Source organism: Rhinolophus ferrumequinum, chromosome 26 (assembly GCF_004115265.2).
Source record: "Rhinolophus ferrumequinum isolate MPI-CBG mRhiFer1 chromosome 26, mRhiFer1_v1.p, whole genome shotgun sequence".
Classification (NCBI taxonomy): domain Eukaryota; kingdom Metazoa; phylum Chordata; class Mammalia; order Chiroptera; family Rhinolophidae; genus Rhinolophus; species Rhinolophus ferrumequinum.
This window is the reverse complement of record NC_046309.1, coordinates 8,187,559-8,209,426: the sequence shown is the minus strand read 5'-3', so window position 1 is coordinate 8,209,426 and position 21,868 is coordinate 8,187,559. Positions and strand designations below refer to the sequence as shown.

Here is a 21,868-nt window from a genome sequence, read left to right as displayed (position 1 = left end):
ATGCTTAGTCCAGTGCCTGGCACATAATAAGTATTTATATACATCTTAGCTCTTATCAGCATTATCATTAAAATGAAAAGAAACACTTGGGGGGGCATTATTTTGGGCGTATGTCTATTCCTTTGTGAGCCAATGGGTCCCTTGTGTGCTTGTGTCTTTTTGTTTGCTTTGTGATACCATCTTGTCCACTTGAAAATTCCATGATGACAGGAACATTTTCTGAGTTAACAAAATCAATAAATAACCAGTGAACCAAAGCAAGCATGACATATTACTGAAAGATTTAGGACTGTTAAGAGTGTAGGTTAACAAATTCTCTGGGGACAATCCTCTGGCACTATTTAGAATCTCAGCGATAAAGGACATAACAGATCTCAGAAAGAAAGAAGTTGAGTGGTATTTGGGCTTAGTTAGAGTGTGATGTACTTGGTCTCTAAACTGACTTTTTTCCCCCCTAGAACCATCTACAGGCAAAAACTATACGTCATAATTATGTGGACCCTGACAACCTCATGTTTACAGATATCATAATCTTGGGAATGGACAAGCAACCTACCAAATTTAGCGTCGTAGTTGAGGATGTTAACACCACCATTTCAAACGTTTACTACAATGCTTCATCGAAGGTGGGAGATTGTTCCGTCTTGTCATCCTGTAGAGCCCTTGCCAAAATCCCTGGCCTAAGATTCTGACAGCTAGCTTTCCCTTGCTTTTTTGAGTTTGGATAGTCACAGAGACCACTGGCATGCTGGGAAATCTACCATATCGTAGGCAGGATGCAGAAGGAGAAACGTGTGCGTGCGTTGCACAGACCCCTACACTTTGCTTCGTTAGCACTATAAAGAGGACAGCTCTTTCAGTGAAACACTGAAGAAAGACAGTTCTTCTCTAGGCAAATTTAAAACTAGAAATGCTGCTTCCGGGTGTGATGTAGTTTGATACATTATTTGAACTATGTTATTCAATGCATTCTGGAGAGTATTTACATATTTACCCTGTCATTGAAGTTAAAGACTCTCTTTGAGACATGGCTGATATTTTACCTTAGTGTTTTAAGCTTTTTAAAAAATATATCATTATAAAAAATGAGAGTTCAATAAAACACAAGGAGTCATCCAGTTTTATTCTTATTGGATGATTCCCTTACATGATAATCTCAGACAAAAGATTCCAATTGTTAGTTGAATATTCCAAGTGCCAACTAGTCCACTACTTCTTAGGGCAGCCCCCTTCCATTTTGTCAACACAAAGAGCAAAGGATAGGAACTTGTGTTCTAGAGTTAGGCAGAATGGGATTCCAATCCTAGTTCTACCATCTTGGGCAAAACATTAAACCTCTATGAACCTCAGTTTTCTGGTTTGCAGAATGGACATAGCCCTATTTTTCACAGCATAGGATCACTTTAGAGGATTAATAGAGATGATGCATATGAAGTGGTCGTCAGGGTCCCTGGCCCATACGCATGCTCAGTAAAGTTTAACCATTATTGTGATTATCGTATTATTAAAATGTATGAGCATCACTCCCAGAAAGCAGTGATCTACCAATGACAACCACGCCTCTGACCTGTAGTCCTCCACATGATCGAAGCCCTTCCCATTCAGTATTCCGCGGTGACTCCAGGAGGTGAGAAAGTTCAGGAATAAACCAAGTGCCTTTCCTGACAGGGAGGTCAAAAGCCCCAGAGGAAAAACAATAATTTTCCACTTACTCCATGGCTAAGTGGTACTGGATGCAGAGATTAGCTCTCCCAGTCCTGACTTCCAGACCATCAGAGAAGGATATTGTCCAGGTATCTCCTCATTTGTCACCGTGGCCTCTTTTCTCTTTCCTCAGGTGGTGAGAATCACTGATCTCAAGAAACTGGCCCTGGGAAAAAATTTCTCCATTGCATGGCATCTTCTGGTCAGTGACCTGGAGAAGTTCAACTGCTACCCCGAGGAGCCCGCTGCCTCTGAGAAGATTTGCAGCCAGCGGGGTTGCCTTTGGGAGGTACGTGTGAGGAGCAGGTTGCCACGGTGAGCCAGAAACTGTGAAAACTGTCCCACGAGAGCCACCTAGAAAACACTTCCTGTGTGCTGCTGGTGTGAACGGACTCATTCTTTAGGAGGAAAATGACCCTCTGTCCAAGGATGCAGTATTTCGCCAACTCTGAGTGACGTGGTGATGCGTGGTTTCCTCCGAGATCCTGAATCAGAAGAGACTCATTGCTGCTCTGGCTCTCTCTTTCTTCCAACCACATTACTTTAAATGCCACTTTCATTTTTCACATAGCAATAATACATTGTGCATTGAGTATTTTAGGTGGTTTTTTTCCCCCATCTATTCGAGAGTCCAAGCAGGAAGGTGAGGTACAACTCTTTCTCTCCATTTGAAAAACAGAGAGAAAGAAAGCCGGAGAAAAGAAGTGACTTCCTCAAGATCACAATGGGGAATGGGGACCCGGGGAGCAGAACCCTGCCTTAGGATTCCAGTTTCCAGATCCGGCTTCCTGCTGACCCTCACTACTGACCTATAATAGGGAGCGCGTGCGAGAAAGAGAGAGAGAGAGAGAAATGTATTCATTTGCTGGGGTTTCCATAATGAAGTACCACAAACTGGGTGACTGAAAATAAGAGAAATTTATTATCTCAGTGTTTTGGGAGCTTGAAGTTCAAGATCAAGGTGTTGGCAAGACTGTTTCCTTCTGAAGGCCGTGAGGGAGAACCTGTTCCATGTCTCTCTCCTAGCTTCTGGTGGTTTGTTGGCCATCTTTGGGGTTCCTGAGTTTATGGAAACATCACCCCAATCCCTGCCTTCATCTTCACATGGTGTCATCTCCCCGGGTGCCTGTCTGTTTCTGTGGCCAAATTTCCCCTTTAATTGGGACACCGGACATGTTAGATTAGGCCTACCTGAATGACCTCATTGAACTAGATCACCTGCAAAGACCCTATATCCAAATAAGGTCACCTTCCCAGGTACCAAGGGTCAGGACTAAACATCTTTGCGGTGAATGTAACTCAACCCCTAATAATGGACATGGTGTCAGAGACTTAGGCTGTGCTAACAAACTTCTTTAGTAATTAGAGCCTCGGCTGACCGAAAATTCCTCCTCTTGTTCCAGCACACAACCGTTCCTGGCGTACCCACCTGTTTCTATGACACCGTCCCTAAGTATGCTGCCAGTAACATTCAGTATTTGCCCACTGGCATCACCACAGACCTTACCCACCTGACGGCCTCTGAGTCAACGCGAGCCGCGTCAGCACCACGGGACACGCAACCCCCATCCGCAGCAAAGGCGGCTGCCTCCGATCCTCTCTCTGCTGAAACCAGCTTCCTTAACCTCAGGGTGATCTATCACACAGAAAGCATGCTGCAGTTCAAGGTAATCCCCATGGGGCCGGTTCTGGTCCTCAACGTGGTCTGAACGTATAGTTCCATGTGGGTGGAAGTCATTCAAGTGTCTTTTACAATGAGGGTGCGGAGGCCCAGAGAGAGAAAAGTCAGAAAGTTAGGCAACAGAAGAACCAGGAGGTGACCTTTGATCTACCAGGGTTGTGAATTCCCTATAACGATGGGTACTCTAAGTCAGAAACGTCTTTCTTAGCCCTGAGAAAAATGTATCTTCTCTATCGTAAACTCATGAGTGGCATTAATTCACTTCCAACGTTAGAGTTATTTCTCTGGGAGAGGTTCTGCAGTGTTAGCAGGCATCGAAATTACCTGCAGATCTTATGAAAACTCAGATGGCTGGGCCTCACCCCCAGGGTTTCCAGCCCAAGAATTTGCATTTCTAGCAAGTTCCCCAGGGATGCTGATGCTCCAAGTTAAGAGGCCACACTCTGAGACCCACCGCGCTGCTCAGATAGAAGGCAATGTGAGCCACATGTGTATTCTAATAACCATAGTTTTAAAAATATATTTGTAAAAAAATCAAGTGAAATTGATTTTAATAGCATTTCATTTAACCAGTGTGCTAAAATATTATCATTTCACCATGTAATCCAAATACACTTATTGAGATACTACTGTAGAATCTTAAAATCTGGTGTGTATTTTGCACTTACAGTGAGTCTCAGTTCAGACTGGCAATTTCAAGTGCTTAATGGGCACATGTGGCCAGTGGCTACCACCTTGGACAGCTTAGCTCTAGACATTGCATTTTCACATCTTCATGTTAGATGAATCACCCCTGGGGATCTTGTGAAAATGAAGCTTCAGATTCAGAAGCGGTGGGGGTGAGGGGGCCTGCGATTCTGCATTCCTAACAGGCTCCCAGGGAATACTGCTGCTTTGGGTCTGAGAAACAGAGTGATGAGAAGTAAGACTTTTGACAAGACTTGTCCTAAGCATAATATGTAGGCGAACACCATGACAAGAAAAAGGACAACCGACCCGAATGGCGGTGCTCCCTGATCTTGCGTAACACCATGTCCTTCTCTCATGTCTCCCACACAACAATCCTGTTAGGTAGGTGGGAACAAATGGTGGGTACAGAAGAACAGTCTTAGGAATGGAAAAGGTGAGCAACGTCTGGCAGCTCCACTAGTAAGGAGATCTCCAAGTCTGTATGAAAACCCCGTGCTCTAATGTCTAACATGTACACATGTGCTCACATATAATCTTACAGTTACGTGCACATGCCACACACTCATTCTCTCTCTCTCCCTCTCTTCGTCTCTCCATGAGAGTCTACACCCTTAAATCACACATTCTTCAGTGGGAGTGCCCTCCTGCCTTCCGATGGGTATTACTGAGGCAGTTTTGCAGTTCAGGATCTGTGTCCGGTATAGCAGATGGGTAAACCTCACATCGATTGGTGCCTCCTGATGGGAACTGAATTTTACGAGTTGGCATGCAGGGTTTTTAGGTTTGGGATTCCATCAGAAAGTCTCTTTCTCTGTCCTTGTCAGATCTATGATCCCACTAAGAAAAGGTATGAGGTGCCAGTGCCTCTGAACACCCCTCGCTCTCCTGTTGGCTCCCCTGAAAACCGTCTGTATGATGTCAGGATTCAGACCAATCCTTTCGGGATCCAGATTCGACGAAAAAGCTCCGACACTGTGATGTAAGCACTATTTATTTGGGTCTAATTAGAGTGGTTCTAGATCTAATTACAGTGGTTCTAATTAATGCAAGTGAAGTATGAAAGTTGGAGACTCTATGTGTGTGTTTGTGTTTGAAAGTGAAGATATCTGTTTCGCCCAAATTCAGTGGGCATATCCTTTTCAATGAGACAACTCAACAAGAAAAATTAATCAAGCGTTTAAAAATACTAAGTGTTGCTTGATTTCAGAAAAAGAAAAGTACATGTTCTACTCCCTGTTCTTGTTGAGTACAACAGGTAACGTGAGATAGAAATCCATTCTGTATATGCCTCATCAAGAAAGAGTCGGGACAGAGGAGCAAAGGTGACTAAGGAAAGTGAAATGGCATCTGATAGTCTTGGCTTCTACTTACTGTATAGATGTAAAGCTTTTTCACAGTGTTCAGATGAAAGCAATGATCACATCTCATTCCTATCCTGCTCTGAATGGAGTGAACTGAAGGTCTGGACTTGGCCTGGGGCTGACATTGCCCATCTTCACAGGAACTATCACCTGTATGTGGGCATGTGGACATACAGGCGCCCTTTGACTACATGTCTGACTGTCTGTTGACTTCTTTGATAAGAAGTTCTTTCGCCAATCTGGAAAAGTCGGTCTAACAGTTTCACACTTTTCTACTGGAAAATTTGCTTAAACCTTCTGCATTTAGTCATAGATTTATTAAAGCGGATCTGCCAGGCAATGAGAACGAGAAATACAAAGATGAGTGAGACTCTCAAGGGGCCCAAAACCAAGAGAAGGAGTTCTCAGTCTTGCAAACTACAGAATAAAAATGCAAGCAGAGAACCGTGGTAGTGGGTCGGGGCCATTCTTATGACCTGGGTCAACTCACAACATCTGAACCTGGATCCAGATGTGCAGTGACTGAGGAGGCTTCTGCGTGAGCCAGACATCCTACATGTCTCCTCTGCTCGCTCTGGCCTGTGAGCAGCTCAGCATGACGTCTTCCTTTGTGTTGCAGTTGGGACTCTCAGCTCCCCGGCTTCACCTTCAACGACACGTTCCTTTCCATTTCTACGCGCCTCCCCTCTCCGAACATCTATGGCTTTGGGGAAACTGAGCACACGACTTTCAGAAGAAACATCAGCTGGAACACGTGGGGAATGTTTGCTCGAGATGAGCCACCAGGGGTAAGCACAGAAGAATGAGGTTTTCCATCCGTTTCTCTTGGATGAATTTATTTTAACCGATATGCCCATATATGGTACCCTCTTCATCAGCTTTATCTTAGATTGATAAATTCTGTTCTCAGATGAAAGAGGCCATATGTTATGCCCTCTGTCCCTAAAAAACATTAGATAGATAGATAGATGTCTTTTAGTCTTTTAGAATATATATATGATATATACACACACGTATATATATTCCCTATGGACTATGAATTTTATTTCATAAACTTTCTATTACTCTGTCAGGCACACATAGAAGAAGACACTCTCTTTGTTCTGGAGAGGCTTATAGGCTAGGAAGAGATGCAGAAATAATGGTAACAGGGTAACCAGTGCTATAAGAGAATTATGTAACAATCAGTGAGGAAGGCATGAAGGGGGTGGCACTTAGCTTTTTACTTGGGGTGGCAGGGAGAGTCAAGCGAGACTTTACAAAGGCTGTGACATCGTGCTGAATTTTCAGTGTGGAGGATGAGTTCGCTGTTTGGTTATGAGGGGGAAACCATTTCTGAGGTTTTTCTCTTTTTGATTACCGACCTGCTCTCCCCCATGACTCTCCCAGTACAAGAAGAATTCCTATGGCGTCCACCCCTACTACATGGCACTGGAGGAAGATGGCAGCGCCCACGGGGTGCTCCTGCTAAACAGCAATGCCATGGGTAAGACAGGCATCTTTCCCGTGGACCGCCATAAACAGCTGTGACCCCTTTATTGAGATCTGGAATATCACTCGAAATAGGGAAATTCAAGGGCAAGGGAAATAGGACAAATAAACTGCCCTTTCATTTATTCGTTTATTCAAGATGTATGAGCAACTCTAGGCCAGGTATTAGGAGTAAAATTTTCTCTACACATGGTCCCTACTTTTACATGACATTATTTTACTGTGACCTTTTAACTCTCCCTCACAGAGTGATATAAAATGCTGAGACTGAGATAATCTTTGGGGTACCCGACAATCCATCTCTGATTCTACTGTATGAGAGAAGACGTTTTAGAGAAGGAGGGCTAAAGAAAGAGTGAAAAGAGCCTATTTTAGGGTAGATAGTCTCTGTGGGTGATACAGTTTCAAGGATGCACCTCATCTTTTTTTTTCTTTCTTTCTTTTTTTTTTCCCCACAGATGTGACATTCCAGCCCACACCTGCCCTCACATACCGCACCACAGGAGGGATTTTGGACTTTTATATGGTTTTGGGGCCAACCCCCGAGCTTGTAACTCAGCAATACACCGAGGTTAGAAGTCATTCTCTTTGCTGATAAACCATCCAGTGCTTACTGGGTATTACTGCACGCTTAGCTCTGAGCAAGGCCAGTTACTTTCTAATGGCCCTTGAGTGTCTCTATTGCATTATCGCTGTCTTTGCTGAAAAAGTCAGGTTTTACTGTTAAGGGGCCATAAAGGCACACCGGTAATCCCACATGTCTCTTAATGATTTGGTAAATAGCCTTTTTAAGAATCTCTAGTCAGTAATACCTACTGAGCTCTCAGGTTTCCTAGAGTGGAAGCTCTAGAGTATAGGGAGACTATCTATCATTCTGCATTCCATGGTTGTTTCACGTTTATTTGCCTTTCTTATTTTTCTCGAGTGAGGTCTCTTAGATCAGACAGTACTCGGTAGATGTGCTCAGGTTGCTTCAAACATAAGCCAACTATATTTTCTCCCCTAAGAAATCTACTTGCATCCATTTTTCTTTTTTAATTCTAGTTGATTGGTCGGCCAGCAATGATTCCGTACTGGGCCTTGGGATTCCAGCTGAGTCGCTATGGGTACCAGAATGACACTGAAATCTCCAATTTGTACGATGACATGATGGCAGCCCAGATTCCCTATGTATGAAACCCTCACTCAGCCTGTGGTTTAATTAGTTATGGGGATTTGTGGCTAATTGTAGATTAAAAATATCTTCACAGAAATAACTGATGACTACTTCAGCACAAAGAAAATGCAGCTGTGGAGATAGTCCTGTGTGGAAACAATTGCTTTTTAAATTTATTTTCTGCTGCACTTTTAAATCAAGGGTTCAAAACTGAAGGGCATGTATCTTTCAGAAGTTAGCACAGGGTATTCTTATTCACTGTTTGTTGCCAGGAATATCCTACAGTGTCTATGACTGGGCTTAAGCCACGACTGTGGGGATTTCTAAATGAGAATCATGTCAAGATTATGACAATTTTAGGAGATTATACTGTGACTGTCCTTGGATAGGATGGATATAAAGTGACAACATGAAAGAAAGTAGTTAAAACCAAGCCTTCATGTTCTCTGAACCACGAATATGCATGTATGCAGATCCTACAAGCACCACCTAGCCCCTAGTTAAGCCCTTAGAAGTGTAGTCCATTGCTGTCAATAAGCAGAATTCCACAAATAACATACTCTTTCTTCTCTTATGATGACCAAATTCTCATCACTCGTTCTCTTTCTATGCTTTTAATTCACCTCCTGAGATTGTGGAGGCCAAACCACGTTTGGAAGATGAGAATAAAATTAAGTCTTATGATGTTCTCATCAAAGGTAAATTGAAACATTCATCAAGGCTTAATTTTTTTTGTTTTCTTATACTACTATACTAGATACTTACTGAATGTAAATTAGAAAAGATAGGAAAATTAAAAGATTAGAAAAAAAATCCATAGATCTACCTCACCAAGTCAATCAGCATTAATAATAGGTTGGTTCAATCCTTTCCCGGCTTTGGCTCATGTATATGTCTCTAGTCCCTCAAACAAGTTTTACCTAGAGTATTAAGGCAATACAGGTGATTATCACCTTCAGGCTAAAAAAGAAGCATCTCTTTTTTTAACTGAATAGTAACCACTTCAGCCATCATTCAACAATCACTGACTGAGTGCATTTCATGTGCGGATACCAGGGTTGGTACTGTATAGAGAAAAGGGAAGGCAAGGTTCTCATCCCAAGGACCCTCCAGACAAACGGGGCTGGTGGAAATAGTATATACAGTTTAGAATGCTATAAAATAATATAGCGGTAAATGTGAATAAATTCAGTCAGGTTTACCGAAAAAAGAAAAGGAAAACAGATATGCAATCTTTTCTGTTTCTCTGGGGAGTCCTGCTTTCTACCCTTGAATATTTAAGTAGCACTGTTTCTTTTTTGATAGCTCATCGAGTTTGAGATTTGTAGAGTGGATAAGATTTGAATTGAGGGAAGGAAAGGGGAGAGAGCTCCAGTTGGGGGAACAAAAGGAGAAGAAATGGGAATGAATAGGTGATCTGTATGCATGAATCAGAAAGCAATTTAAAAAAATATTTTTATGAAATTTATTGGGGTGACATTGGCTAGTAAAATTATATCAGTTTCAAGTGTTCAATTCTGTAATACATCATCTGTATATTGCATTGTGTGCTCACCACCCAGAGTGAGTTCTCCTTCCATCACCATATATTTGGCCCCCTTTACCCTCTTCTACCACCCACCTGCCCCTTTCCCCTCTGGTAACCACTAAAAAGCAGTTTTAATCAGCAGATGGAGAAGCCCACCTAGGGAATTAATGAGATAAATTCAGAGGGACCTGGGCTGGGCTTAGCTAGCAGCAGGACCTGCCTGGAAGAGGAGTGTGGGTGCCCTGAGGATTACTCTGCAGGTTCCCAAACACCTCGCTTCCTCCTTCCTGTAGGATGTGCAGCACGTAGACATAGATTACATGGACCGGAAGCTGGACTTCACCCTCAGCACCCACTTTCAAAACCTCGGTCTCCTGATTGAGCGAATGAAGAAAAATGGCATGAGGTTTATCCTCATTCTGGTAGGTCTTTGGAAAGCTTAGGTCCCATTTTCTGTTTCTATGCTCGTGGTTCAAAAATAGTACCATTGAGGGGAACTAGAAGAGGGGTACACGTGAACTGCCTGCACATTTTTGCAAATTCCTGTGGATCTATAATTTTTTTTTTTAAGTTTTGAAAAGCAAATCAACAAAAGAGGACAGAACAAATGAAAATAAGGGCTTTTAAAAGACGATACTTTGCAATGTTTATTTTTCCTGAGTGTCATTGGGATGTAATTTATTGCTACATTACTACATTCTCCTGAAGAATAAGAAACGTGGGCTAAAATACTGAATATGACAGCAAAGAACGTTTTATTGTTTCAGGCGATGCCTCCAAATAGCTGTGTCTTAGTCTCATCTTTACCATAGGGGTTGCAAAAACCTCTGAAATTATGTTATCACCTAGCAGTGGTGAGGCTCAGGGGACTTATTTCTTCTTCATTAAACTCACCAATAACGGAGGGAAGATCCAGAATACCAATTTATTACTTTGCATTGGAAGTTATATCTTGGTTAAACACAGAAGTAGTCACCTGCAAATGATCCTCCCTTCTAGCTTCCAAAAAGTAGGGCATTTGCTGACTTTTTTTTGGTTAGTTCGTTCATTCATTCATTCATTCATTCATTCATTCATGTATTCATTAAGCACCAGGTCTTTGAAAAGCACTATTCTGAAAGATGTGTCCGTGTGTGTGTAATCTAAATTAATAAATAAAACAATGTCCTTTTTCTTACAGGGATTATATCCTATTGAAGGCCTACAGCCAATAAATAAACATTCAAAATATAATTTTGGATCGTGATAATTTATACGGCAGTTGTGGAGTAGGATACTGTTACAGAGAATAATTGGGGCAGGAAAGGGATGGGATAGATGGGACGGCCACTTTAAATGGACAGGCTGGGTCACAGAATAGAAGAAAGAAGTTTCCTAGTCATAAAGAATATTGCTATTACACTGCGGAAACACAATAAATTGGCTTTCTCCAGTTGAGAGTCATGTCTTGTTCATCTAGTTTATCTCCAGGAATTGTTTTCAAACATTAGCATGCTTTTTTCCCCTCAAGAATTTTATAGAGAAATACCAGTACATTCTTTTATTTCTCAGCTACCCAGGAGGCAAATTGTCCATGAGTTGTGTTTTTGTTTGTTTGTTTGTTTGTTTTATTGAAGTTCATCATTTCTTTCTGCACTGCGAGTGGTTAAAATTTTGGAGGGGCTTTTTCTTGGAAATGTTTTTCTCATGTTTCCTGTTTTAAACCCTCTTTTTGCAGGATCCAGCCATTTCTGGCAACGAGACCCAGTACCTCCCTTTTACCAGAGGGCAGGAGAACAACGTGTTCATCACATGGCCCAACACCGGTGATGTTGTCTGGGGAAAGGTAAAGATTGGGAGACGGCACCTGGAATTGATCAGCACTACAGTGTCTTGATTGAAAGAGGCTTTTAATAAATCTTGGCAAGATACATTGGGTAATTTATAAATCATGAATGAGTAGAAATCTGTCTGATACTGATTAGCTCAATAAACATTAATAAGACCAAGGTCACAGGTCTAATCCTCTAAAACATCAATGAGCTTTGTTTTATTGTCTGGAAATATTCTTATGTCCCACCCCTTACAGATGCCGGCTGGTCGTTTAACACTCATAAATAATCCCTGTAAGAATGGCTCTCAAGTCTGTGTCGAGCAGTCATCCACACTCAAAACTTGGACTCATCTTTGGCCTATGATGTTTAATCAGCCTCCATATTGAATAAATCACTAACTCCGATAGATTATCCTCCTTCTCCTGTCCCCTTCAATTCCTTTTGAGGGGTCCAATCCTCATCATTATTGTTCGATTTAGAGCAGGGGTGTCCAAACATTTTTCGATGTTTTTCACCAAGAGCCATATGCGGTAAAATACACAAACAGCCGGGCCACTCACTCGAGGTGAAGTACGTATTGCCTCACCTGGTTTATTTAAGTAAACGAAACACATTTTTGGAATTTGCTGCGGGCCAATTAACAATGGATCATGGGCCGCAGTTGGCCCGCGGGCCGCAGTTTGGACACCCCTGATTTAGAGCAACAGAATTTTAGGTGAACCTCCTGACTCCGGATGAGAGTAGCTCTTAGCCAGGATTTAAACGCTGCTGTGTAATTACTCTACGCAACCTCCTCTTGTCTGGGTACGTGCTGTGTTCACTGTGCCTTTGAATGTTGCTTTCTCAGGTTATCCATGTAATACCTGCACTTCAAGACCAACTCAAACATTCCCTCTTAGGAGCTACTCAATGACTAGTTTAGTTCTCTCTGTTCCTCCCTTTTCTATATTGTTGCCCTCAGAGAGTGCAACATACAACTTAGCACTCAGATTCCAGCTTTGAACTCATAGAAAACAAGGACTGTTTCTTATTTAAATCTCAGTAGACACAGATTATAGAAGACTGCATGACCTATATATAGTAAGTGCTCAAGCAGTGTTTCCTGAATCAATTCATTAATGTATATAGTTAATGCCCTTCTAATTATTGTTGAAATTGGTTGATACTTTGGATTTTTTAATGCTTTATATACTTGGGGTTCCCAAAAAGTCATGATGCTGCTTAAAAGTAGTGAGGCTAAGTTTATGGGTTGTGAATGGAAATCAATCTTATTTCTTTAGAGTCAAACTTCTAATTTATTATCGATGAAGGGAATTTTGTTGTAGGTCCGTGACAGGCGTATCAGAGAGCTGAGTAGTCATTTGAAAGGTGATTGTTCAGAGAATATATTTAACGTGGTTGATCGCTAAGTTCAAAAATGAAATTTTAGTAACTCATGGAATGAATCGAGAGACCCAGCCTATTTTCACCCAACAGAATTTCATATATTTAGACTTTACAATTTATTTAATGGCAGAGATCCTGAAGAATTGTATTGACAATGCCTATCATTAGATTCTAGCATGTGAAACATCTCGTCTGTATGTAATACTTTCAAAAGTTTTATTGTTTCTTTTTCTCCAGGTTTGGCCAGATCTACCCAATGTGAATGTGAATGGCTCCCTTGACCATGAAACTCAGGTTAAGGTATTTTTACACAATATTTTTGTCTCCATTGCCCTAAATATCTGTATACTTATGAGTTTTATCCTGAAGTTTGCTTGAGTGTGCTTGTCAAATGGTAATTGGCAAAAAAAAAAAAAAAAAAAGGAGACTCAAATGCAAAATTCAATAAGCAACTCAACTGGAAGTGTGTAGAAGGAAATCATAAATGAAAAACCTTCGCCTGTATGCCTTTAATGGGTTGTGTTTTATTGGAATCTAATGTCGCTTGAAAAATATTGAACCAAAATCTAGAATATTTCACTGGAGACATTCTGAGCAGACTGAGTTTGAATGAATGGTCTTCAAATAAAAGAGAACATAAGTCAGATAAAAGGAACAATGTCTGATGTCAGCCCTTGATGCCACATCAGCTTGGGCATCTGGCTTCCCACCCACTCTGCAACTCACTTTTTTCTGGATGGCTGCGCTCCTTCATTTGGCCAGTGTAGAAAAAGCATTTGTATCTCTACAAGTTTGATAGTGAGACACTGACAGTGAATTTTCCAATGCACATGTTTAAATGTCCAGTCATAAAATGAATCCCACGTTTAAAAGGGACTTAAGATTATCTAACCTCCTAGGAGAATAAAGATGAAATCAGCCTTTCGTGATCTCTTTGTGTCCACAGTAAACCCTGTGTAGCAGCAGCAGCAACAGACTTAGGTTAGGTCACACACAGAGGGGGGCACTCCCTTGCACAAGCACCTGCTCATCTTCCCCTTCTGGTCCCCGCATCCCCCTCCAGGGACAGGCTGAGACTCAGGGTGAGAGTGTGTGTTACTCTTACAGCTCTACAGAGCCCACGTTGCTTTCCCTGACTTCTTGCGTAATAGCACAGCTGCATGGTGGAAGAAGGAAATCAAAGAGCTCTACGTAAACCCTCGAGAGCCGACGAAGAGCTTGAAGTTTGATGGATTGTGGATCGTAAGTACATCCGTAGGGGGGTTCCTTTGGAAATACTAGCCGTCCAAACACAGGGAGGCAATGCAGAAACAAGCAAAGCAGGGAGCTAGGGCTGGAGGAATGAAAGAGAGGGATGCTGTTACAAAATTGAGGTGCTGGGGCCTTCAGGAGAAGCAGAGGCAATCGCAGGTCTGCTCAGGGACATGCTGTCAGTGGAAATTGGAGACGATGCAAGAGACATGCCACCCCTGGAGGTGAAGCCAGAGAAGGAGTCAGCAAATACCCTGGGTTCTCTTATCTCCCACCCTCCAGTCTCTGGCCAGAGCCTCCCACTGGCCAAACATACCCAGAAGCTGACACTAAGGGAGCCCGACAGCCCATCCTGTGATACAGGGCAGAACTGGGGGCCGGCACGGCCTGAATCCGGGAGGAAATCGATATTCACCATGGCGCTGGTGGAGACTGCTCTGAGGGAATGGCTTCGAAGGCCCGTTCAGATACTTGTTACACATGTCAGCTGGGCTGAAGAGCAGGACTTCCTGAGACGTCTTTGGGACACGTGTCCTAAGGCTCTTCTGGTTGTGTTCTTCTAGGGATGGGAAGCAAACCAGTTTCCCAGTTTCCTTCCCCACTGCCCGGTGGCCTGAAATCCTGAGCATACTGTACTCTAAGCAGCTCTGAAGAGCTCAGGTCTGGGCCAGGCTGAAAGAAGCCTGCAATTCACCCAGAGACAAGCTTCTAAGCCCACTGGCAGTGCTGGGGTTTCCCCGGCCTCTGACCTTAGGACACGTAGGCACAGAGCAGACACATGTAAGAACGCAGATTAGCCCAAACAGGCAAAGCACACAGTGAAGACACGTGGTCAGTTCTGAGGAATACAGATACCGATGTCGTTGGCAGTTTTGTTCCGCGGGACAGAAAGCTGGAGCTGAAGAACTCGAAATAGTCAATAGTTTCCAAAATACTCACCTTTGTCTTTTTGTACGTCCTATTTAAGATTGTCCGGTATTCAGAATTTTAACTTTTCCGTTGATAAAGTAGGCAGAGAACATGCACCTCAGGAATCGTTCTTTCTTGCATGTAAGTGATAAACCCCTGCAAAGTCGTGTCGCTTTGCAGCTTGGTGTCTGAGTTACCTGCAGCGTTTCAGGCCTGCAGAAAGTGACACCCTCCCCCTTGTGTTGGGGCTGTGCTGGTGTCTGGATTAGTCCAAGCTGTTGGACTCAGGAGGAGATGAGCAAGGTAACAGTAACCACGGGCCACAGATTAAAAGTGAATGAAAAAGTGAGAGAAGGCGGGGGATTTGAATCAAGAGGAGCTTTCCTTAGGTAACAGACCTAGGCCTAATCTCAATACTTTTGCCGCTCTGAAACCGTCCTCACAAGTTGCACAGTGCCGAGTAAACTACGAGTTTCATACTCTCCTTAAACCAGTCTGAATTGATCGAGTCCATGTGCGCCGATGCCTGAGGTTAAACAGTCAGTGAAGCCACCAGCTGACATGAGGCTTGAATAAGATGCGTCCGTCGCTATGAGCTCAGTATTCTCTGCAGCAAGGGTCTCACTGCCTCTGACGTCATGGAATCTTTTTTGCTAACTCATTTCAGGATATGAATGAGCCATCAAACTTTGTGGATGGATCTGTCAGGGGCTGCAGTGATGAAACTCTTAATAAGCCACTCTATATGCCACGTATGTAAAATGATTACTTCATCAAATTCCTTCCCTGCTCAAAAACCCTGAAAGTTTTCCCCTTATTGTCAAGGTGAAGCTTAGTGCGGGAGAGAGAAAGCACTCTTAAGCATGATGTAAAAATCCCAAATGAAATAACCTGGAATTAGTACAAATAAATAAAGAAACCACTAATCGAGCATAGACGTAAAGACTTGGATGGTACGAAAGAAACCGAATAATTCAGGGTGCCCCCGATTACCCTGACAACTATCAGCTGATTGCTAAGACTGTAAATAACCCCCCACCCACCACTGACAGCCCCCCCCCACACACACACACACAGACACACATGCTCTTTAATTAGAGAATGAAAACCTGGTCCCTGCACTCTTCCTGCCATGTTCACAGCTACTCCGTGAAGAACACACCCTGGTTGTCCTGCAGTAAAAACAGAAATAGAGACAGGACCTGGGGATCAAAAGGCACCTCAGAAAATTGAACTCTCACCTTACAGAAACCTAAGGAAGGAAGTGACTCACCTTCCTAAAAGCACTATAGAAGCAATTTGTGGGATGGAATCTGGAACCCAAGTTTCTGATGGCTAGGTCACTGCTATGCTTCCTGTTGCTAACTTCATTACTTCCTTCTTCTCATCCTTCCTTCCTCGCCTTTCCTACTTCCCCTCCTTTCCTCCATCCTTCCTTCCCTTCCTCCCTCCCTCCCTTGCTCCTTCCCTCCTTTCCTTCCCTTCCCTCCCTTTTCTCCCTCCTTCCCTCCCACGTTCCTTCCTTATTTTTCCTCCTTCCTCCCTTAATATTTGTGTATCAAGCAAGTGCTGACACATCAGAATGATTCAGCAACATTAATAATACACAGTTGGTTGAAATAAGATCTATTCCCTTGAGAATAGTATCATCTAGTGGAAGACTCAGTCATAACAACAAAGGAGCAAACTAGCGAGGATGGCACTCTCTAAATGTTAGAGTTGGAGCAAAAAGAAGGGTGCCTCTACCAGCTCTACACGCTGTCCTTACCCTTCGTTAGCTACAAGGTCACAAAACATTGATTCTGTAGACAAAAAAATGGTCTTGACATTGGAGCTGTTACTGGTAACAAAGTCGTTGATTGAAATAGAGAAATGCCAAGGTGATGGGCATTTCTAGCGAGCGTGCAGATCAGGTTACTCAGGAAATAATTCAGCATTTCCTCCCAGATTTGGAGTCCAGAGCCAAGGGCCTGAGCAGCAAAACCCTGTGCATGGAAAGTGAGCAGATCCTGCCAGACGGCTCCCCGGTGCAACACTACAACGTGCACAGCCTGTACGGGTGGTCCCAGACCAGACCCACGTACGAGTGAGTATGTTTTTGTCTTTACAGCAAGGATCATTTTCCACATTGTTTCTGCTTGTCTCTCTCTCTCTCTCTCTCTCTCTCCATATATATATCTTGTATCTACATGATACAAGTTAAGTTGATGAATTTCAAAATATCAGGCCTGGTTTCCCAAGCAACCACACCATCTCTGAGTTGTATTAACCAAGTAGGTTGCTACATGCACCTTTTTAAAATAAGCAGCTACTAGTTATGGCTACAATGGCAATCCTACTACAGTACATAAATGTATCCAATGAACATGCTATACGCCTGAAATTTACACAGTGTGATACGTCAAATATACTTCACTAAAAAAAGTAAGGTGAGCTATGAGGTCATGTTGAGTATAGTCACAGAGTGGTTAGAGTACGGCCATAACTACAATTAAGTGTTAGAACAATGTCATCATCCCTGTACTGATTAGCAGTCATTCCTCACCCTTATCCCCACCTCCTGAGCCCCAGCAAACACTGATGTACTTTCTGTCTATATGGATTACCTAATCTGGACACTTCATGTAAATGGAATAATATAATATGTGGCCTTTTGTGTTCTTCTTTTTCAAGATTGTTTTGGCTATTCTGGGTCCCGTGTATTTGATACGAAGTTTGGGATCAGCTTGTCAGTTTCTGCAAAATAGTAACAAGGATTTTAATAGGAATTGCATTGCATCTGTAGAGCAGTTTGGGGAGTATTTCTATCTTTACAATGTTAAGTCTTCTGATCCATGAACATGGACTGCCTTTCTATTTCTTTCAATCCCCTTTACTTTCTTTCTACAACGTTTTATCATTTTCAATGTATAAGTTTCTGGCCATTAGTTTTTCAAATATTTTTCTACCCCTTTCTCTTTCTTTGTCCTTCTAAGATTCCAATTCTATATATGTTGGTACTTTCAATGGTGTCCCACAGGTCTCTGAGGTCTTGTCCACTTTTCTTCTTTCTGCTCTTTAGGCTGGGTCATAGCTATCGACCTATCTTCAAGTTCACTGATTCTTTTTTCTGTTAGCTCACATCTGTTGAGCTCAGGCCCTCTAGCAAATTTTTAATTTTAGTTATTGTCTTTTTCAACTCCATAATTTCCGTTTGGTTCCTTTTTTTCATAAGTCCTGTCTCCTTATTCACATCCTCTGTTTAGTGAGACATCATTGTCATACTTTCTGTTAATTATTTATAGATGCTTTCCTTTAGCTCTTTGAGCATATTTGTAAAAGCTGACTTAAGGTCTTTGCCTACTAAGCCTCTCAGCAACATTTTCTGTTGGCTGCTTTTTTTCCTGTGCATGCAGCATACTTTTGTGGTTGTTTGCATGACTTAATTTTCTTTTGTTGTATACTAGACATTTTAGATAATAAATTGAACAGCTTTGGCATCAAACCCCTGACCCCCCCACACACACATACATACATGCATGCAGGTTTTGTTGTTGTTTTGTTGTTTTACTTATTGCTTATTTGTTTAGGAACTTTCCCATCTAATTCTGTAGCTTCTGTATTCCCCTGTAGTTTGTGGACTAAATTCTCTGCTACCCCCTTTTTTAAAGTTTTTTTTTTTTAGTTTTTAAGCCTGGCTTCCTTGAATACCCCTGGATCAGTATAATTTAGCTGTCAGACAATGATCAGTAGGAAGATTTTCTTTGTCAAAGCAAAACTTTCACTGGACAAAGTGAAACAGGCCAGGAAGGCTTTATTCAAGGCTATTACAATAAGAGAGAGAGACCAGAATTCAGTCTGAGCTCAACTTCATTGAAACAGAGATTTTGAGATCTGGTGGGGAGTTCTTAAGCCACCTGTGTTTGCTAATTGAAATCACTCAAAGGAAAAGTAAATGTTCTCCTTTCTTCAGGACAAGAGGTAGTTTTACAACTTGGAGGGAGGAGACCCTGCTGAAGTTAGGCTCCTGGATTCCTACAGAGACTGGGGATAAGGGCACAGCTTCCTTGCTAATTACATTCCAAAGGAAGGTCTTCCAAGTCCCTGAGAAAGATGTACTGAGGTTGTAAAACTAGCAAGAGACCTTTCAAAGGATTTATATCTCAAAGGGGCAGAGAAAGAATTCACAACTGAAATTTTTGTAAAGTAAATGCTCTAAAAGGGAGTCAGGCTCCTAGAATCAGGAAGAAGCCTGCCTAAAGTTCAGTCAAGCTGAGGGGAACATTAAAGCCATCTTAGTTACTTTAAATGCCTTACCTCTATGTCTTTTACCCTTTGCCAAGGGGATAAGTATGAGAAGGCACACTTTCAAACTTCAGACAGTTTGTAAGACAGCCTTACCTTTCACTTTCTGCTTGCTCAGGGCTGCGAACAGCCAGAAGTGGATCATTGGAACCTTTTCCTTTCATGCTTCTTTCTTGGGCATACATAAAGCCTTGTGCATATGCAGTCTTTTAGATCCCCAGGAATATTAGGAACTCTACAAAGTTCTCTATGGCTCCGATTCTCTAGGATTTACTTTTAAATTCCCGAACCTAGCTTTGGTTTGCCCCAGCTGAAACCACAGCCTGAGCCCCTATGATGTCGCCAGAAAATTGTTGTTTTATGAATTCCCTAAGAGTGGGAATTTTTTCTCCCTGCTGAATTGAGCTCTGAGTTAAATCAAATGGCCACAACACCCTGGGAATAGAAATTTTTTTATGGGACTGGAAGTTAGAAAAATAATTATCATGCTCTGGGAATGGTGTCTTTAAGACTGCTGCTGGCTTTTGGTGCCAATGAGCTAGGGAAGGGACACGCTGAAAATTGTCCCAAGTTAAAAAAAAAAAAAAATCTCACATGACTCGCTGTCTTACCAAGATTTAATATTTCTCTTGGATAGACGACTTTCATTTCTTCCTATGGCTGATTAATTTCTAGAGTTCTGAAATGGTCAGTAACAAAGTTCTCTGCGTCGCTCACATCCACCCTTACTCTATATCCTGCCTTATTTCAGGCCTTCGTTATCTCTCACTCAGATGTGCGAGCGTGGGCACATGACCATCCATTTTGGGGTTTATTTTGGTGTGAAATATTGGAAGTGACCTAAATGGGTTAAGTTTCCACTACAGTAGCTAGCTTCCTTTCCTGACCTCATTTATTGAATAATTCATCTGTGTCTATTGATTTTGATGCTTTATTTAGCAAATATTTGAATTGCATTATATATGAGCATCTGTAATAGACTTTCACTTTTGTTCCACTGATTTTTCTCTCACATGATTGTTTTTGTTTTCCGACTCCGGCTGCAGGCAGCAGATCTACCTTCAGTCAAGAAATACTTAAACATCTTTTAATGTATATTTGCCTCAGTGTACAGTTTACTCTGGTTTTTGAGGAGTTGTGTGGGAGAGAGAATATGACCAAAATGGCCGTAGTCATATCTTCTTTTATTTGGATCCCAGACCTTCCTCCTTGCTCTTTAAGTGACCTTTGGCAAATTATCTCACTTCTCTGAGCCTCAGTTTCCTAATAGTGAGAAGAGGTGAGGTAGTGAGACAATGCGTGTGAAAGAGACCAGTAGAATACCAGGAACGGAGCAGTCGGTCCGTAAATACATCTGTCCTACACCTAATTTCACCCCCTTTTCCTACCCCTGTGTAGACAGCCAGTTAATTTCATTTTTTTAAAGGAAAGGAAATCCACATTTTAGGAGATGCCTCATCTCCAGTTGTCCTGCTGTGAAGTTCCCTGGGACCCTTAGTGTCACTTTTAAATAACAGATGCTTTCAGGGAAGAAGCTCTGGCTACAATGGAGTGCTGTGCTCTCAGTAATGAAATTCCATGGCTGCCCACCCTCAAGTTCGCCCTCATTTCACCTCCTCGTTCCCCTCCAAACAGAGCTGTGCAGGAGGTGACGGGACAACGAGGGATCGTCATCACCCGCTCCACGTTCCCCTCTTCTGGCCGCTGGGGAGGCCACTGGCTGGGAGACAACACGGCCGCGTGGGACCAGCTGAAGAAGTCCATCATTGGTGTGTGGGCTCATTCTGGGGCCCTCTGCTGGTGGGGAGGGGCCTGGAGTGTGTGCTCTTCACCTGCATTGATTATGTCTAACCACCGTCCGTGTGGACAGTGACAGCAACAGAGCTGAGTTCTCTACAGGTGTGAGTTTTAATCTATCCCCATCTTTTGATATTTTCATCATGCATCGCCCGGGACTTTCAAATGGGGTACAGAAGAGACAGGGCGAAGCTAGCCTCCCAAAGGGCAGCTTCGTCCATCACAGCTGTATCTTCTCATTGCAGGCATGATGGAGTTCAGTCTCTTTGGAATACCTTATGTAAGTCATAGGGGGGCCGTTACTGATTACCCAGTCAGGTTTCAGTGTGTCTGCAACCTACAATAGTCCCACCTCTTGCTCTGATTTTGCATCTTCTCAGACAGGAGCAGATATTTGTGGGTTCTTTGGAGACGCTGAATATGAGATGTGTGTTCGCTGGATGCAACTGGGGGCCTTTTACCCATTTTCCAGGAACCACAACAGCATCGGGACACGGGTGAGGTGGCAGTTTATACTGCAGGTGTTTCGTGCCCTCAAATCACAGCTCCCTTTTAACCCTCAAAAGTATCGTAATTATTTGTTGAGAAAACTCATAAAAATCACCAGAACCTCCATTTCTTGGACAACTCACAGAGTTTGAAACCCCAGAATTACCAGTGATTTTCAAAAGTACACTTTTTCTCATCTCTTGGGGGTTAGTGCCTCTGAGGAGAGAAGTGTCGAGGGCTCCCTAACGGTCCGAAATCAAAGAAGCTTCCTTTGCCTTTAAGGATAGTGAGTCTGGATTTTGCTCGAAGCCATCCAAGATATGTTAG

The 21,868-nt window shown here is 42.6% G+C and overlaps 1 protein-coding gene across 1 annotated transcript in view; it reads left to right on the top strand.

Moving 5' to 3' along the window:
* Window positions 1-21,868, top strand: part of MGAM2 (maltase-glucoamylase 2 (putative)) — a 71,838-nt gene that overhangs the window by 36,972 nt on the left and 12,998 nt on the right. Inside the window, exons 24-40 of the mRNA XM_033098651.1 lie at window positions 459-626; window positions 1,838-1,993; window positions 3,108-3,371; window positions 4,900-5,054; window positions 6,056-6,224; window positions 6,826-6,922; window positions 7,386-7,498; window positions 7,972-8,097; window positions 9,905-10,033; window positions 11,329-11,436; window positions 13,049-13,111; window positions 13,919-14,053; window positions 15,639-15,723; window positions 16,919-17,057; window positions 20,891-21,024; window positions 21,298-21,332; window positions 21,433-21,549. Of these exons, the coding sequence (XP_032954542.1) occupies window positions 459-626; window positions 1,838-1,993; window positions 3,108-3,371; window positions 4,900-5,054; window positions 6,056-6,224; window positions 6,826-6,922; window positions 7,386-7,498; window positions 7,972-8,097; window positions 9,905-10,033; window positions 11,329-11,436; window positions 13,049-13,111; window positions 13,919-14,053; window positions 15,639-15,723; window positions 16,919-17,057; window positions 20,891-21,024; window positions 21,298-21,332; window positions 21,433-21,549 (2,193 nt within the window). The remainder of the gene's footprint in view (window positions 1-458; window positions 627-1,837; window positions 1,994-3,107; window positions 3,372-4,899; window positions 5,055-6,055; window positions 6,225-6,825; window positions 6,923-7,385; window positions 7,499-7,971; window positions 8,098-9,904; window positions 10,034-11,328; window positions 11,437-13,048; window positions 13,112-13,918; window positions 14,054-15,638; window positions 15,724-16,918; window positions 17,058-20,890; window positions 21,025-21,297; window positions 21,333-21,432; window positions 21,550-21,868) is intronic.